General features: G+C 46.8%; 1 protein-coding gene and 1 long non-coding RNA gene across 8 annotated transcripts in view; one reads left to right on the forward strand and one right to left on the reverse strand.

Annotated features, from left to right (window-relative positions):
• Positions 1-3,492: 3,492 nt before the first annotated feature.
• Positions 3,493-5,774, reverse strand: LOC141943343 (uncharacterized). Its single transcript, XR_012628921.1, has 2 exons — positions 5,552-5,774; positions 3,493-3,861 (listed from the first exon to the last, which is right to left on the reverse strand). It is a non-coding gene; the product is annotated as an uncharacterized LOC141943343 (long non-coding RNA).
• The window catches only part of IFT43 (intraflagellar transport 43), a 45,132-nt gene continuing 34,007 nt past the window's right edge, over positions 5,079-16,203 (forward strand). The window contains exons 1-3 of one of the 7 annotated variants that reach the window (XM_074868447.1): positions 5,079-5,157; positions 5,713-5,802; positions 11,713-11,742. In XM_074868447.1, coding sequence (XP_074724548.1) covers positions 5,104-5,157; positions 5,713-5,802; positions 11,713-11,742 — 174 coding nt within the window. In that variant the 5' untranslated portion in view covers positions 5,079-5,103. Of the gene's footprint in view, positions 5,177-5,311; positions 5,610-5,712; positions 5,803-11,712; positions 11,743-16,203 lie in introns of those variants that run through there. The other 6 variants (XM_074868449.1, XM_074868450.1, XM_074868448.1 and 3 more) reach the window with 6 other exon arrangements.

A 16,203-nucleotide genomic window follows, 5' to 3' on the forward strand; every position in this document is an offset into this window, starting at 1 on the left:
GGCACTTCTGAAATGAATTCTGGATGGTTTTCCACTCTGGAACCTCCTCTACCCCATGTTGGGTTGGAGGTCACTCTAAACGCAGTAGAACTGGTTGCTTTGGACTTCAGTAATCCATTTGCTACAGTGCCGCATGGTGAGTTATTAGTTAAGATGGAGATAAGTACAGGAATTATAAGAGATTGCTGCAGGAGTTCTCCAGTGGCTGGTCCTGGGCCCAGTTTTCATTAATGATCTTGGCACGCTGAAATGAATGTGCTAATGAAATTGGCTGCTTATCCAAAGCTAGGAGGCATTGTCAATACAAGGGAGGACTGGGATATCCTATAGGAGGAGGTAGGCAATTCTGATGGCTGAGACAGTAGAAATGGGATGCAATGCAATAGTACAAAATGTAAGGTTATGTTGTTAATGGCTGAGAGCAGACTTTTCTGTTACAAGTTGACAGTGAGGACTTACTGCTTGGAAATAATAGTGGAGAAGAAGGATGTAGGTATGGTGCCGGTTCCAGTATTGGGCCACTCACTTTCTGCTCTGGGCGTTGCTCTCTCCGGGTTGAGAAGAGAGGGGGAAGCTCTGTGGTCTGATGTGCGCTGGAACTGCCGATGGTGGCTGCGAGCAGCCATCGCTTACAGGTTGCGCATCTTGGACACGCTGGAATCCAGCTGGGCTGAGGGAGAGCCTGACAGGGCTACTGAACATCTGAGTATCGTAGGAAATATTTCACACTTGGCAACCCTGACTGGGATTTGACAGTCTGAGCTGGGGCTAATGTAACCCGAACAGCGTCTGCTCTCATGGAGATCAAGACAGGCAAATGCGCGGGCCTTTTCTGCCTGTCAAAGCCCCTTCCACCTTCCAGAGGGAGGGACCTCTTGTTTGAAGCTTTGCAATTGTTAGGAGATTTTGTCCTGGAACCCACACAAATAACAGAATATTTGCAGTTGTTTCCCTCCTCCAAAAAACGTTAGAGATAGAGTAAATATTTTGAGGTACATGGAGAAAAAAATTGCAGAAAAATCAAACTCTAGTGCTTGGAGCTGCCGGTGCTGCTAGTGTGGAGCAGGCTACGGCGGCAGTCTTTGCTGAGCGCTTTGCTTCCTAGTGGAAGCTTAATTTTTTCAGTGAATTGGCCCATATCAAAATCGGGAGTGTGGCTGGCCACCTGATGTGAGGACCGGGTGAGGAAGAAAGGCGCAGCGCTGTGTTACTGGTTGCTACTGGAATTGCCCTGCATCTCATAAATCCTACTGCTGCCAGAGAGCTGCCTAACAAAACCTTTGGCTGCTCAGAATAAGGTGGTCATTGTTCTCTCCCACATTCGTGCCGCCATGTGGGCTTTCTACCATAGCTGTAGCTTTAACTATGCGTGTGTGCCCTTGCTCTAAAGGTGGTCTAGGACCAGAAGCATGTGAGAGTGCTCAAGTGTGATTGCTTTCCCAGACTCTCCTGGCTTTCTCTTGGGTAGGAGGAGGACCAGACACAAGCTCTATTCATAGATCCAGTCAATGAGTATCAACAGCAAACAGCGCTGGTGGGGGACTCTGTTAGTCCTATTCTGCGTGACTGGGTTTGGGTTGAAACCAGATGGAGGGAGTCCATGCTTAGGTGTGAGAACTTGTCCGTGAAAGGAATGCTTGCGTAGTTCTTACTTGCTGTTCAGATGAGAGGGGGTGGCAGCAGTGTGATTTATAGTGAGGACAGAACTGAACAAGTAAGGCAGACTGCGAGCTGAGAATACACCTGAAACCGTACACTGGGAAAGAGAAACCCTCGCACCACAGACTTGAACTAGACAGGCAGAAAGCACAGAAAATGGCTTTAGACAGCCACAGCAGCACCAGACATTTGTCCTGTTAACTGTGCCTCTTCTTGGTCTAGTGGGGCTGCTCTAGGCCCAGGATCAAATGTTGCCTGCAGCGTCACCAGTAGAGCAGAAGAGAATTAAGCTGTTCAGAAAAGGTAACCCCAACGTTTAAAGCAAGCAAGATCCATTTTAGCCACAACATGAAACAATGGCTGAAAACTCTTTCTCCCCTGTTGCCCTCCCCAAGCAGGCAAAAATATGTCAGGGTGAGTGACAAACCCCATTCTGATGAGTGGAGGAATCCAGAGGGACTCAAGACAGGACAGATTTTAGGCTACATTCTCTCTGCATGTCTGCTCTTCTCTCTCATTGAGAATCTCTGAAGTCATAAGTCAAAGTTCTGAGGCAAGACTTAATTCCCCAAGTGCTTAGATGTTTTCTTTCCTGCATGTGGACTCCACCCTCCTTCAATTGGCCCGAGACTGCTGTCACTGGAGTGGGCAGCAAGCAGCACAGCATGTCTTGGGGAGAGCTGGGATGTGCTGGTGGCATGGGGGATGGAGACAGGGGGGAATTGTGAGGAGGGGCTTGGGGGGTCAGTTCCAGATGGGTGAAGCCAGGTCTTCGTGATCTGTCCATCCAGGGCACCCTGTACTGTTCCTACCCCGCCTCTGGCAGAAACACCCCTCCAGCTTGCTGTTTGAGGCCACAGCTGGCAATGCACCCCTACCCAGGGATTCCCACCCCAGGCATACCCTCCTGCTTTAGCAGATGTTGCTTTGGACGCTATCACGCTCCTCTTAGGATGCTCTTCTGACCAAGAAGGTCAGCGGTAACTGTATGCTTGTACTCGAACATCCTGCAGTAGCTACTGCAACCTGGGGGCTACAGTCCCCTCCTTCTCCTGGTATCTGTGTAGCCGCACTGTTGCGGCAGCTCTTCGGAGGAGCAGATGGGCAGTGGGAAATGCAGGGCCATATTCCTGTGGCCCCAGTAGTGAAAACTGCTCTCTCTACCTCGTGAATACTTGAATCTGTAATTAAAAGAGAAGGGCAAAGTATGTGGAAGATCATACTTTCATAGAGCCTAACCAGCCTGGCTTCAAAAAAGGAAAATCACGTCTCACTTATTGAATTCCTTGAACATGTCAAGGTTTGTAAAGGGAGATAATATCTTTTATTAGACCAATTGATATAGCTGGAAAAAACAGACAAGCTTTCAGGCACAGAAACACTTCTTGTATGTTTTTTTCCAACTATATCAGTTGGTCTAATAAAAAGTTATTACCTCTGCCCACAAATCTTACTTCACTTAATCCTTAGATCATCACAGTCACAGCACAACTACTTGAAAATGTCAGTAAGGAGTGGAAAAAAGGAGAATTATTTGACACAATTTATTTAGACTTCTTAAAGTTCTTCAGCCAGACCATGAGCTTCTCCTACAGCAAGCAGGTCCAGAGTGAGATCTGGTGCCTTTAGAAAAAGGTATTCCTGGAAGGCTTGAAAATTTAGGGTAACACAGTTGATTTTCATCATGGCAAAGTGTTAACAGTGTACTTTGTGGTGGTACAGTTCTTGATTGTAGCAGCAGAATAAATGGATGACAATTATTTAGGCTAATGAGGATGGGGGAAGATTGTGAGGAATGTCAGATACTGGAAAAATATAGGCAAATGGACAAAGTGCCAGAGAACTGAATGTTTGTTTAACATGTGGAGCTAAAACAAGAGAAACAAAGAAATTAACAGTCAGAATCCAATAGAACTGTTAAGCAGTATTCTTTTATCGGCAGCGCTGGGGGTCGCCCTGAGGATTCTCCACCATAAGGGCTCCCAAGAATTAGCAAGGGACATCAGTTTACAGACACACAAATCATACATATTCGTTAGATTTCCTAGAAAGGGGTGTCTTATGATAATGAGTTCCCAGAATTCATTTGCATAATCCGAGCATGCGTAGTGAAAATAGGGTGAGGGTCGTCCATGGTCGGGGGAGGAAGTAAGCAGTCTTCTTCACAGTGTTCGCTGGTTGACTCTCTTTCCAGCGCATGTGCTGTGAAGTAAAGTCCAGGTGACTCCTAAGTCAGCAAAATCAGTTTCCCTATAATAGGGTCTCTGTGTCTCTGTGTTAGAGCCCCCTTATCTCATTCTAGGAGTTGCCCAAGTGTCCACTGAAGGCCTTGAGTCTGCTATCAGTGATTTACGTAGGGAGCCTAACGAGTGTTTCAATCTTACCTAAACGGACAAAGGGACCTAAGGAAACCGTTGAGGAGTCAGGAGTCCTTGAGAAACAAATGAAGCAAAACACAAGCAAAGCTTTGAAGCGAATGAAGCAAAGCACAAGCAAAGCTTTCATACATCATAGATCAGTTTAGTCTTAATAATTGTTAGAAATTCATTTGTTTGAGCCCTTTCATAGATCTATTTACAATTAATCTATACATCTGTCCAGCCAAGAAAGGGAGCAGGGGTGGTTTTATGTAGCTCAGTGGAAATCTCTGCAGAAGACATGCATGTGTGTAATGATGGTTGCGCTTATAATTTGATCCTTGGGACCGTCTCCTCCACTGAGTGCTCTGGGGACCGGCTGCCCTGTCTGGAAAGCAGTGTTAGAGAGCTAGAGAGAATTGGGAAGAGCATCAGAAGCCATCAGGAGACTTGGCAAAGCCCTCTGTGAGGAGACAGATCTCCAAGGCTGGGATTATCTGCCTTAGTGGGAACTTAAAAAGTGTGTACAGTAAAGTGCTGGAGAAGGCAGAGCGGCAGGCTGTTTTTAACCTGCCCCCACTACATGTAAAACTGAAAAGTGGTAAAAAGAGTACTTGCATGATGTATTGAGCTGAGCAATTGTAGTGCCACTGTCACCGTTAGTCAGGCCAAGATTTTAAGCTTGCTAACGGGGCTGGATATTTATACGGCTACCAGGAGCACCCTGCGTTGCAATTCATGGCGGGCTGTTTGGCAGCAGCACCCAGCCCGTGCTGAGCCAGGCGGTACCAGAGCACAGGCGGTACCAGGCGTGCGGCCTCCGGCTGCCCCGGCCCCCAGCGCCCGGCCGCCGGCAGCGGGGCCGCCCCGGCGGGGCTGACAGGGGCCGGGGCCGCGCAGGGCGGGGGTCGGGCGCTGAGGGGCCGTGGGCCCCGCGGGGACGGCACCCGGGGCGGGGGCAGTGACGAGAGGGCCGGAGTGGGCGCAGGGCGGGGGTCAGCGGCGCGGCCGCGGCGGGCGGCGGTTGCCGGGGCGGCGGGGGCGGGCTGTCTGCCGGAAGCACCGGCACCGGCGGCGGCGGCGGCGGATGGAGCCTGAGCCGGAGCGAGCGGAGGCGCCGCGGCGGGGGGGTGTCGCCGGGGTGAGCGGCGCGGGCCGCGGTGAGGCCGCTCTGCCGGCCGCGGCGCGAGCGGGCCGTTAACGGCCGCGGGGCGCGAGCGGCCGCCTCGGGGCCGGGGCCGGCGCGGGCCGCAGTGCAGGCCGCGGTCCCGCTGAGCCCTGTCACCGCCGGCCGTTCGCACGCGAGCGGGACGATCTCGGCCGGGGGGGGGCCCGGCTCAGGGCCGGCAGCCGCCAGTGCACGGCGGCGGAGGCGGAGAAATGGCGTCGCCCGCCCCGCGGGAGGCCTGCCCGGGCTCTCTGTGGGCACCGCCGCAGCGGTAGGCTGCTGCGGGACACCGAGCAGCGGGAAGGGCCGAGCAGCCCGCCGGTGAGATGGAGGAGCGTGAGCCACACACCAGCCGCGGGGTTCATACCTGCAGCCGGTGGTGCGTTTGCACTGTTTCGGGGAAGGTGTCTGGCTGCCGGCCGTAGGTAACTGCCCAGCTGCCTCTTGCATTGTTTCCGCCTGCTCCGAAGCAGCTTTCGTCAGTAACCGTGTGCCCTCTGCTCCTTCGCGTTTCCCCCTGCGCTGCAGGTACTAAAGATGGGCCGCCGAGCCCGCCAGGACTTCTTTCCAGATGAAAATCTCAGCAGGAAGAATTCCTCGTCTGCTTCTCTTGGAGAGGTGGGTGTCCTGTCAGGAAACCAGTCTGTAAGCCTGCTGGTGTCCCCAGGGGAGGAATTTTCCTTTCTTCTGAGACTCTTTCCCACATGGTATGCTCTGTCCTTTGAAGTTTATCCTTAGAGTTGGGACTCACGTGACTGCTCTGTCCCTTTCCTGGTGTTGCCCTCTGCATGATGTGTAGTTTTCACACAGGGTCACACCTGGGGCTATGGTTTCTTATGTGTGAGGCGGTATGGAGAGTAGCATCAAACAGGACTTGGGGCCTCTCCCTCCTGTACAGGCCTATCTTCCATGGGAATTAAAGTATGAGCAGGCATATAATTTTGTGACCAGTTTCACCACCATGTATGGTAGCAAGACAGAGTACAGGTAAGCAGATACCTTACTTTTGCACTTTGCTTTTGCTAGAGTACAGTATCTGAGGTGGTCAGTATGAAGTTTATATAGTGGCACTCTTCTTCCTTTCCTCCATGCACAGGCTACAAAGGTCATGCTGGGAACTAGCTTTGCAGCATCTGAGACTTTGTCTTGTGAGTAATAGTATGCAAACTCAGTTATCACTTGGCTTTGGAGAAAAACTTCTGTTCAGAGTCTGCACTGTCAGTACGTCTTCAAAATGCAGAAGATGGTCTGTAACCCTTCTTTCACAGGAGAGTAAGGCAACAACCTCCAATACCCAGAAAGATGAGATCTGAACCCTTTCAATTCACTTTCTTGCTTAGGGCTCTAGAATGCTCAAATTCTACATGGAAGTTTGCTCTCTGATGTTAGTATGGCTTCTCCACTGGCATATCCTTCTGGAAGGACCCCCTGTCAAGAAATGACATACAGATTTGGCTCCCTGACACTTTCAGATGGACAAAAGGGTCGTCAGACTTCCATCTTACTGACAGTGATATTTGTTTAAAAGAGATGACACTTAGCTTTTTGCGCTGCCAGTAGTGGTCTCCAGCATACCACACTCTTGGCTTCTTTAAATTGCAGAACTGCTTTGCCCTGTTGGCCACCCTGGCACCAACTGTGCTTCAAGCTACTGTGCTCAGAGCCTGGGGACCTTCTGTCTTGGGAGTGGCTACTCCTTGATCCTCTGTGCTATGACAAAACTACTACTACCTTGAGTAGTTGTGTCCCAGCCATCTGTGCTGAAACAATTTTGTGGGGGATATTTCCTTGGAGTCCCTGCAATGCTGTTGAAATTACACTGTTACAGCTTAGCTTACAATAACACCTTGTAGAACAGGCTTTTTTTCTGGAGAAAGTATACTCTTTTCTCTTAATAGGCATAATGGGGAATCATCTTCAACCTATGTAGTCCCCCCTCCCTGGGTATGCTTACAGGAGTTGAGGAGGGATTCCATGAGAGAGTTTGCAGAAGGCGTAATTTAAGAAATTGAAATAACCATGGGCCTCATAGGTAAAGAAGGTCTTCAAGAAACCAGCTGGTGGTTTAAGTGGGTGTAATTGTTGGTTAGCCTCCAGATTAGGGTGGCTCACTGTCAGATTGTTCTTTTACTGGAACTGGCCGTCCTAGTTCATGGACTGATTCCCTGGTTAGAAAGAGACCAGGGCGTGATGTAGGGGTACAGCTGACTGACTGTAACTTACTGCAGTTGTAATTGGTGTGTCTCACATCACAGCCATTGTAATAGCTGGGAAGAGATCATAAAGGCTCCAGTCCTTGGGCACTCCTGAAGAGGACTAAGAAATAGTTATGATCTTCTGTTTGAAAGCAGTGAGCTTTTCAGCAGCAGAAGGGTGAGGCCTTCCACGCCTTACAAGATTCAGATATGTTATTACTGGATCTTAACCACCAGGAAGAACTGTTCGTGTCAATATTCTCCCTTCAGACAGTTCTTTGTTGCCGAATGTTGCTGTTAACTGAAAACCTTGGAGTTACTGGAGAAGAGACAAAATCCACTATAAATAATCCTCAGCCTTTTCCTTTGCTCCAGAATTAGAGGCTTCTCATACACGATCATATTTGATACCAAAGTGAGCATTTAATACTGTTTTTTCCTTCACCCTAGATTGGCAATCACCTTTCACTTTTCTGGAAGCCTGGCCTTGGCTTGCCTCCAAGTGGTGGGGTCAGCTGTTACAATGGATGTCTCATTCAACCATCTGGTCATCTTGAAAACTTTTCAAGGAACCTTCCCAAAAGAAACGCAAAATAAAAAAAAACAGTACTTTTTTTCTGGAACTGGCAGTAGTGGAGGAGGCCTCATGTAATTAATTTCAGCACAGGAGGGTTTATTCTGATTACTGGTTTTGAAGACAGAGGGGTTTGTCTTAGACCTTTACCATATTCACACCTTCGTGTGCAGTTTCACATTCAGGATGGTGATTCCTCCCTCAGTAGTTTCTCAGAGTTGTAAAACTGTTGTAAGATTCACCTTGACTTTTTTTTTAATTCCTTGTCAATCCACCCAGTTTCCACTCAGCTCAAATTTCTGGTATGAACATACTATTTGTGCTACTGTTCAGATCTTTTCATGACACTGAGAACCATCCAGGAAGTGTTTTCCAGTCAGAGCAGCTTCCCTGAAGGAAGCAAAAAGTACTTCTCTATCTATGTTTCAACATTTGGGCTTATTACAAGGAAATTCACTTCGAGGGGTGAACAACTCATTTAACATACTTAAAAGGTCTTTGTTTTGAAGTCAATGGGCAAATCATCTGACTTGGAGCATAGATTTTATCAGATTACTGCTGATCTTTCCTTGACCTGGACTCTGTCTTCCAAGAGAGACTCCAAACAATGGTATATCTCCTCAACTGTGTGTCTTCTCTCACAAATGTCTTATTAAAACCTCCTTCCCTAGGGCACAACTGCAATCTCATGTGCCTTGTAGCCTAACATACTTCCCCCAAACTCTATGAAAACCGCATATCTTAGTATCTTTTCAGTGCCTGTTGCGTGTATGTATCTCCCACAAGAAGTTTCTTAACTGCAGTGGTCTATCTGTAATTCCTCTGCCCAAATCTCTATAAATTCCCATTCCTGTGTGGAAATATCTGTGTTATTTTCAAATTTAGACCCCTGATTTGTCTCCTCAAGGGTCTCACTAAGGGTCACAAAGCTCACAGTCTGCCATCTGACATGCAGAACATTCCTGCCTTTTCAGAAGTACAAGTACTAACAAACAACACTGCAGCTTTGTATTATTTCATGAGGCAAGAAGGAACATGATTATTTGCTGTAATTGATGCAGTCAGCATCCTCCTGCAGCAATGGCTGTGCGTGTTCCTGGCCTTTAGAGCTCCTTGGCAAATCGGCAGGCGCTTCTTGGGCACCCAGGGGAATATACTGTAAATGGGAATTCCTAGAGATAGATCTGCTCGCTGCACGCCAGAATTCTGCATTTCAAGCATTCATTTTCAGAGGGGTAATGTATCCATTTTTCCATTGGGAGGCCTTTCCCATCCCCTGGCTTGATGTGTTACTTTTTACTCATCTTGATGCTATCAAGTTTCTGACAAAATGGGACAAACTCAAGCTGGTCATGTTATTTGTATAATGGGAGGGGCAGATCATATAATGAGATCTGTTGAAGACCTTTGCTGTCCTATCCTACCAGGACTTCTGGACACTTTTATAGAATAAAAGTCAAACCTTTTTCCTGGCTCTACATCACTGCATCCAACAGCCTGAGTACTGGCTTCATGACATCCACCAAAAGAAGCTGTTTGGACAGGTTTGGAGCTCTTGAGGAGATTGATTTGGAAAGCTGAGTGGAAAAGCCTTTTTTTGAAATATATCAGCAAATTTTTCCTTTTCTGTGTTTCCTCTAGGCAAGAGTGAACTAATTGCTGTTCCATAAGAAATCAGTATGAAAAAATACTGTAGTGTTATCCTGCTTCCACAGTCTGTTTTCATCCTACAGTGACGGGATTCCCTTGGGACCTTGTTCAAGACTTCCCTGGTTTCTGCCTCTTACCGGTATCTATCTCTCTGACAGCACTTGGTAGATCCTTTGAGTGGAGACTGCTTTAATAGGCAATATGTCAGCCTAAAGGTTGAGGGTTTTCCAGGCTATGTTGAGAATATTTCCACACAGGTAGGACGGGATCAGTTTCACTTTATATCAGGGTTTGCCCAAAAATCATCTAATTTCTGTGCATGTTCTCTTCCCCGCATTTCACCAAAGCCTGCGGAAAGGCTCTGTGCTTCCTCTTCTGAAAGTATGTTCTTCTTTTGTTGTTCTACCTGATATTTGTAAGTTTGCCTATGTAGTTGTGGTCCTTGGGTGATAATTAAAAAGTGAGCATTTCTGTGCTGTAAAAAATACCTTGTTCAGGATAAATTAATGTAGTCAGACAAAAGCTTGGGCCACCTCCACTGCATATGAGAAGGATGTTCCCACAGGTGAATTTTGCAAAGCAGTTATTTGGACTTCCACCACCCAGCTTACAAACACTCCTGGCAGTGATTCTTTAGGCTGACATCCAGGCGGTGTTTAAGTAGGACTTGGTTATCTAACCCAAGTGAATAAACAACCGCAAATCAATTGCTGAGGGTGAAATCCACGTGGAAGATTGCTCAAAGAAGTGGTTATTTAAGTGCTTTTTCAACATGTGTTGTGCAGCTGGATTTCCTTCCATGCTGCTGCGAGTCTTGTACCACTTGGGCTCCGTACATCCAGAGGAGCTTAAGTCATGTTGGGACTCGCAGAAGCCTTTCTGCTCTTGGGTATTGGAACAAGTGGGTCCCTGACTGACAGATACACACTTCCAACAGATTTTACCATTGGGCAAATCTGATTCCATTTATGCTGCTCAGTGATGAGGACAGTGCTGTACCCCAGCTGCCCTAACCTGCATGTAGTCTCCATCTGCTCATGTCATGGTAAGACCATAAGACCAGATGATAGCGCAGACACTAAGTGGACTCAGATACCAAACCACTTTAATCAGAGGTAGATGCAACTTCTGAATCACATGGCTTCCCTGTTCCACAGGAGAGATGATGCAGTCCAGAAGAAAATTCCGGTGGGTTAGTGGAGTGTTTCCAGCCATCCTGTGTGTACTCCTGGTGCAGGGTCATGGGATACCCTAGATCCTCCCCTGAGTGATTCTGAACACTGTCATTTCTAGGATAGTATAAAGATTACTGGGATCTTAATTGCCTCCTTCTTGCATTTGGTGCCTAACAACTGGTTGTTGCCACTGCTGGTGCTGGCAGTCTGCTCATCAGAAAGGTTCTCAACCAGTTTGCAGCTTTCACAGTGATTAACAGGCTGCTTTCCTGGAGTTACTCATCTGCCCCATTGGGGAGTTACAAGTCGTCTCTCACACCAAGCTACTCCCTTATACTATAAGGTTACTCAGGTTCATCTAGTAAAGCTAACACTGTTGTCAGCTATGTCTATCTTGTGCTAATTGCTACAGCTCCTGCTTGCAGCGGAGGATCTGAGTTTGCCTTGAGAAACAGTAGCTCCTGAAAACAAGGGCTGCAGCCTGCCACAATATATAACCCCTAGCATGACTGGTCCAACATAATTTCTGGTCTCTGACATTGTTGCAGAGCCTATCCATACAAATCTTTTAGCATCCTGCACATCTGAGTAATTTGGGTTTTCTCATGCTATAGGGAGAAGGAACTAAGTCTGTTCTCTTCTTGCTCTTATTTGTAGTTTTTTGTCTTTAGTATGTGTTTCAAGGTCTGATTGCTGGCAGACTTTCCTGCCACTGCAGTCAAATAGACCTGCTTTATATATCACACTTGGTATATGCATAAATTACTCTGGACATAAAATTTTACAACGGTGGGATCAGCTTTGTTCAAGTGAATAAGGTTGCAAAGCATGTGCTGCAGGACAGACATTCATGTCAATCTTCAAGCTATTTTGTTCAGGATTCCATAGTTCTTCCTTTTAACTTCTTTCTCTTTTTCCCTCCTGATCCTTCTAGGATGAAGACCCTGAGGAAAAGGTTGACCATGTAAGACTAGAGGCTTTCTAGGCAGATGCTGGCTCCTCTGAAGGGGACTTGTAGGACTAACCTATTCATGTGTCTGGAGACTACCTTAAGAGGGGACTCTTGTGTTGGAGAATAAGACAGAGTTTGGCTCAGATGCAGTGCCTTTCCTGCATCCTCTGTTGCTATTGCTGATGAGTTTTTTTATTATCTTTGTAACAGCTGCTCTTAGCTGCTGCATCTTGTTCTGAGGTCACATGTATGTGTGGCCATTGGAAGATACTCTTATTTTCATTTAAAAGTCAGGGCAGCAATTAGCTAATAGAGTACAAAACATGACTGAGCCTAGATTTGCTGTCCAATATGGTTAGCTTGCTCCCATAACATGAAAACTTGTCTTCAGGGGTTATGAAGTCTTGCTGGTACCCCAGAGGAGAAGGCCAGCCAGTAGTAACAAGGATGTGTGCCTTTGTATTTTCTATGTGTCTTTATTGCACCAGCACTGGAGTGCTCATATCTGTGGTTAATAGGATGACATAGTGCTTCTTACCAGGCTCCTGTTATACAGAGAAAAGGAATACACATATCCTTTCTCATCCTGCAGCAAAGCTAAAATACATCTTGGCATTCATTTGGCATTAGAAGCTAGGGTGGTGCTGTTCAGAGCAACCTGAGAACTAGTACCTGTTTCTGTTAAAGTCTTCAGGCTAATTGTCGTGTACTCTTCCTAACCATGGAATTGGTGCTGCCCAATTTTTCCTGGCTACAGTTGCTCTCTGTATGTGTTAGACAATTAAAGCATCGTCTTCCATACTCTTAATTCTTTCTGCTGAAGCACCAGCCCAGTACTAGTAGCATAGTAGATTAATTTGTGAAATTTAAAGCCCAGAAAAGAAACCCTTATCACCCATCTCATTAATTCTGGCCTCAGAAGGGTATGCTCATCACAAGGAGTCAAGACTATTCAGATTAGCTCAGTTTTCTCTTGGTAGTGCTAGAGATGGTATTGTAGGAAGGATCCACTGGGTTTATTAGTCAATGATGGATGGTTCAGGACTATGCCCAGAGCATTTTTCTATTTATCAGGCACAGAGACCTCCCACTGATGGGAATAGTTTTGGGGACTGGTTACCCAATAGAGATTTTTCCTGATAATTGATCTAAACTTGCCTCCTGCCACCTCACTGGAACCAGTCCTTACAGTCATTTCACTGGAACTGATTCCACCTCCATACAGTGCCCTAAATCATTGATTCCTAAGGTCTGCTGTACTGTGGTGGCTGGTCACGTGCCACAGGCACTTTCTTGCTCCTGGCTGCTAAATTTCATTAAAATAACTAAACTGATGTGACTCTTCCACTTGAGCAATTGTTGTTGCTTCAGGGATGTTATGCAATGGTGCCTGGCAAGGAGATTTTCCTTAATACGAAGTGATCCCTGCTTTGAAACCCCTCTTGTTTGGATAATTCCTGCACCCTTTATTCAGGCTCTTAAGTATCACAGTCACACTTTATAGTATTTTGCCATTTGTAAATGCCAGTGAAGGGTAACGAAATGGTTAACCGAGCGTTGAGAAATCTAACTGATCAGTAAACTGCTTGTAACTTACAATACCATATACTTGCAAACTTCTGTTAATTGTATTGTAAGTCTCTTCCAAACCAATTATTAGTGGAACTTTATATTATAAAGTGTGATCCAAAACTTGTTGTGGTATATCCCTCCCTTAGTCATGCCTGGCCAAGCTGAAATACTTGGCTTCTTGAATCATTTGTCTGAAGTTGGCCCCTTCGTCCCCCTGATGGCTCATGTAACCCTTCTCTGAACTCCCTTTGGGCTGTGCTGAGTGTTACAATCTGAACTCTTCCTGGATTTGGTCCCTTTCCTCTTGCTGCGCTCAAGATACTTTGTGGCTGCCTGGATACTAGCAAAGAGCCCCATCTGGGCTGTCGATGTGCACGTACCTGCTGAAGTCCTGCCCTCCAGCCATCTGCCTGCTCTGAGACTTGTTTTGCATCCCCTGGCAAACCACTCATCCTGGATCTGAATTTTTGCCAGTTGAATCACTCATTTGGCTGCACCTTCCAAGGCTGCCTGGGACATTTAGCCAAAGGCTGTAAGGCTGATCAATGGTATAATAAAGGGTGTATCCTAATATCTCAGTTAATCTGCAGAGGCAGAATAGGCAGGAGGAGTTATGAACATGACTGTGAGCCAAGATTTTGCTGGGTTGGCTTCCTGGCTTTGCCATGGATTTGTTTTGGGGCCTTGGAGAAGTCCCTCTTCTAGTTAGCTTTAGTCCCTCTCTGAAAGGACAGCTAGAGCTTTATGCAGAAGAACTGCGGGGATTCCCTAAATGTAGATCCACAGGGGGATTTAGATGTCTTATCCTTATAGCAAAATCCACAGTCTGTATTAGGTGCCTGTGTAGTATGTAGACAATCTCAGGATGGGCCTTGTGGATCTATTAAGGTGGTAAAGAGTGGCTGGGGACTGCAGTGTGTTGGAAACCCTGCCCTTCCATGGAGTTCTGGCCCCATTCTGAGAGCTCTGGGGGTGCATGTTCCTGCACTAGCAGTGAGTGATCCTGATCACCATCCTGTGTTTTGTAGCCTCAGCAGTGGAGCAGGGCTTTTCCTTGCCTTCGGGGACCTCCAGGGATGGAGATGTTCATTTTGATGTTGAAGCCACACACCCTAAACAGAAACTTAAAGATTAAACCCACCATCACTTTTCCAAGCTGGAAGATACTGATTTTATTGTCCTCTTCCTCCTCCTGAAAGATGTATCAAGTAATGTTTCCCACCTCCCTAGAGAATATTGTATGTAATGACAAATCTACGAGCTGTTCTGGGTCTGAGAAGGCTCTCAGTCCTTTCTCCTGAAGCCACTCTGCTTTGCAAATGGCGCTGAAAAAAATTCTTGGGCCACAGGGAAGGACTTTCTAACTGAAAGCAACAACATCTGAGTGGGAAGACGTCTGTTCCAGCCCTAATGAGTCCAGCTGGGACCTTGTTCTCTAGTGCTTTGGTAGACATGCCATAGGTAGTCTCAAGGTCCTTCATGGACTAAGGGGGGGAAAAGCACTTGATTTCTGACTCTTAGCTAGGTGGATGCTGACCTCTGTGGCTCTACGCTATTCAAAGTTCAAGTGATGACATGCTGCTTTAAGGAAAGGAGATTTGAGGATCTGACCTTTCCAGAGGGGGCAACCAAGTCCTTCTGTAATTCTAGTTCCCAGTGCTTTTAAAACAATTCAGGTGGAAAAATGGACTGTTGATTTTTAGGTTAAGACGACATGTCAGGAGCAATTGTTTGTTGGAAGAATGACTATAAAAAAAAATTAACTGCCTGAAATGTGAAGCCAATTGTGAACTTATGTTTCTAGGTTGCCCAGTTTGGTTGGGTTGTTTGAGTGAGTGTATTTGCATCCTAAAATATAGTGCAGAATGATGCAGAGATCCCCTGGTGAGAAGCAACATGCACTCTACCCAGGGAGGTACCAGCTTGGTTACCAGAAGTATCTAAAGCTAGACCATTTCCAGACTCGAGCTGACTCACATGGATCCTGCTTGCAGGTGTGTCTGCACCTGTGGTGTAGACATGGCCTGGGGCTTGATATGATCAGGGCCTTTAATCAGAGCGGTATTTTCCTGACCCAGTTCTTACCCTCACACAGTGGTTGGCACCCAGCTCCAAACTCTCATTCCATTGTCTGGTCTGGATCTGTGCAGCAGCCACCCCCACCAAGTGCTCTTCCTCACATCCCCTGAAACTTAGAAACATGCAACTGAGGAGCCCAGCACTGTCTGCACTCAGCTGGGTGCTTTCTGGGGGCCCTTATTTGTATAAAAATAATCATGGTGGTTTAGGCACTGTCCAGCCTCTAGGTCAGAGAGTTCATGACCCAAGAAGTGTGTAATTGTAATGCAGTCCTGTATAGCTCTTTTTGTATCTACAACTTGCGTTGCACTAAGATCTAGAGAGTGTTGGGGTGTGGCTGGGACAAAAACTTCCTATTCCCAAAGATCTTACAGTCTGCCTGTGTTGTTTTTCTCTAGCATCCTGTTCTCCCCTGTGATCTTCAGCTTGTAGAAGAGCCCTCACCAGGGGCTAGCTGCATTCTGTATACGGCATGTTGCCAGGATTTTGCCCTCTTAGGCATGCAATTGTGAGTGAGGTGGACTGGCAGTAGATAGCTCTTGAAGAAACTGGCATCTCTGAGAACCTGGGAGGGTTCTCTGAGGCAGAATTTCCTGTAGCTGTTGCACATTGTGAATGCTCTACCAGTTGTGTGTTTGTCCTGGTCTGAGCTGAATTTGTCCCTCCATGTCCCAGAGTTTCTGTCATCTGTTTGGATTCTTGCATTGTGCTAATAAACACCCTCCACCCTCCACCAAAAGGAACCAGCATCCAAGGAGGCACTGGCTTTTTTACCTGCTTCCATGTTACAGGGATTGCTTTTTTTCCAGTGGTCTTCTGGTT

This window comes from Strix uralensis, chromosome 4, assembly GCF_047716275.1.
Source record: "Strix uralensis isolate ZFMK-TIS-50842 chromosome 4, bStrUra1, whole genome shotgun sequence".
NCBI classification, from domain to species: domain Eukaryota; kingdom Metazoa; phylum Chordata; class Aves; order Strigiformes; family Strigidae; genus Strix; species Strix uralensis.